The sequence below is a fragment of the Argentina silus genome (assembly GCF_951799395.1).
Source record: "Argentina silus genome assembly, chromosome: 2".
Classification (NCBI taxonomy): domain Eukaryota; kingdom Metazoa; phylum Chordata; class Actinopteri; order Argentiniformes; family Argentinidae; genus Argentina; species Argentina silus.
Window position 1 is genome coordinate 7,832,110 of NC_139656.1, and position 2,500 is coordinate 7,834,609.

The window sequence follows — 2,500 nt, forward strand, 5'->3', positions numbered from 1 at the left end:
CACACACTCTCACAAACATGCACATACATACATGCGCACCATTCTCTGACGTGTGTTGATTGAGTATGATGTGTTGTTGTTTTTGCTGTTGTGCAGAGAGATCAACACTCGTCTGACAGAAGAGCAGGCCAGGAAGGGGATGGACCGTGCTCTCAAACTAGAACAGGACTTCCTAGAATGCTTCTCAGGTAGGACTGGGAGGGCTCTGGGGTTTTGGAGGACAGTACACACTTATGCATGTATTGTATTCACAAGAAAACATGTTTCTCCTAATTATCCTCTAAGTCTGCCTGTAGATGATTGGGTGTGACTTTTAGTTTGTTGATCTTTAAGAAAGATCTTATATACCACAAACAAACACATCTCTCACTCACTCTCCCTTTCTCTCTCTCTCTCTCTAGCTGTTGTGGAAGGAGACAGCTTTGAAGAGGTTTACCATAAAGTGAAGACAGTGATTGAGGAGCAATCGGGGCCTTATATCTGGATCCCCACCCGGGAGAGGCTGTGAGGTTGTCCCCCCACCCCCCACCCACCACCACCACCCCACCACCCTTCAGCCAGTGTGCCTGTCTGCCCTCCAGCAGAGCCAGCGCTCAGAGAGAGAAACACACACCATGAACGACACCGAGAGACAGACAGAAACACAGACATACACAAAAACAAAAACAAAAACACTCACACACACACACACACACACACACACACACACACACACACACACAGATAGAGAGACACATATGAATACAGAATGACACTGACAGATATAGAGAATAATACTGATATAGAAACACAGAGAGACAGGTAGGGAGACAGGGGGAGTAGAGTGAGACAGGCATGGAGAGTTTTAGATCAGTATTCCTACGGTGTATTATCAGGCTGTGCTGAGTAGTGAGAGAGACTGGAGAGGGGTGACCCAGTGGGGCGGGGTGAGTCCCAGGGATAAGCACAGGGTAACACATCCTCCATCTCACCCTCTCCCTCTCTCTCAGTCTCACTGGCTGCCTTTGAAACCACCCCAACAAGGAGGCGGCAAAAAGAGTCAGTCAACAGCCCTCTGCTCTGATCTCTCCTTTTTATATACCCTAGCCTTCTCTCCTCCTCCCGTCAGCTCTCCCTCCATTCAGGACATGAACAGGAGGGAGAGAGAGAGAGAAGGAGAGTGACTGTGGAGGGACACACAGATCATGCCATCGTCCCATCAAACCAGAGAAGGTTATTTTCTAGAGGAAAGGCTTTGCTCTGTGTCTTAACTATGAACAACATCCCAATGACCAAGACTGGCATTCGCTCAATCACCCATGAAAAAGCATTGCAAGGAATTTTTTAAAAAGCAGCTCAAATAAAAACTCAAATGCTGAATTTGTGCATGCGTCCTCAAAGACAACGGAGACGGGAGCCAAATGCAAACGATGGAAACTGGAAGGAGAATAGGGAGAAGAGGAATGGAGGACTACTGGGAGGTGTGCTCCTATTGTTCTGTTTTTCACCTCCCGTTTTGATGGTGGGGAATTTTTTAGCATGTCTCAAAAGGGAGAAGAGAGATACAGACAGAGAAAGAGGGGGGTGTCAGTCTTGTGTGCACGCTGGTGTGTATAGACAATGGAAGACCAGGCCTTACATATAACCAACCTTTGGGCCTCTTCCGTAATGCACACACAGTAGTCACCCACGTGGCTCCTTTCCAGCAGCACTGGTTGTTCTGACCTGTTAGTAACTGGCAGATCCCAGGCTGAATGTTCTCTTAAGGCACAACAGCAGAGCCCTTAGCTTCAGCGCTTTAGTGTAAGAGCACCACAGCCAATTCTCTGATCACTCTTCCAAAAAAGACCCCTCAGCAACCCACACACAATGTTCTCAATGGCCACTGTGACAGCCGTGGCGTGTGTGTGTGTGTGTGTGTGTGTGTGTGTGTGTGTGTGTGTGTGTGTGTGTGTGTGTGTGTGTGTGTGTGTGTGTGTGTGTGTGTGTGTGTTTGAGTGTGTGTGTGCGTGTGAGTGTGTGTGCGTGTGCGTGTGCGTGTGCGTGTGCGTGTGCGTGTGCGTGTGTGTGTGTGTGTGTGTGTGGACTGTCTGAGGAACAAGTCTTTCTTCCTCTCTCCCTTCCACTCTTTCTCTGCTTCTTTCTTTCTCTCTCTCTCTTTATTTCCTCACAAATTAAGGCTACATATATATAACATGTTTAACAAACAAATGGCCTATATGAATATATATTTTTAATGACAATTTCTAACAGGAATTAGAGCCTGTAAAATGTAACATCTCTTACTGTAAACAATATACCATTAATTCCTTTGGGTATTCTTGTGTTTGGGGATTTGTTTTGGTCATTGAATTTGCTTGATTTTCCTTTCACTAAAACATAGCCCTTACACACACATAGCCCTTACACACACATAGCCCTTACACACGCTCAAAATAACTTAAGTAATTCAATCATTCTCTCTTGTTTCTGGTCTCACTCTGGACAGGTTATTTGATAGGGCTTGTGGAGGGTTGAGATA

At 46.2% G+C, this 2,500-nt stretch overlaps 1 protein-coding gene across 1 annotated transcript in view; it reads left to right on the forward strand.

The window, feature by feature from the left end:
• The window catches only part of dlg4a (discs, large homolog 4a), a gene marked incomplete at both ends in the record, with an annotated part of 32,203 nt that extends 31,695 nt beyond the window's left edge, over positions 1-508 (forward strand). Inside the window, 2 exons of the mRNA XM_083692533.1 lie at positions 97-188; positions 402-508. Coding sequence (XP_083548659.1) covers positions 97-188; positions 402-508 — 199 coding nt within the window. The remainder of the gene's footprint in view (positions 1-96; positions 189-401) is intronic.
• Between the last annotated feature and the right edge of the window lie 1,992 nt (positions 509-2,500).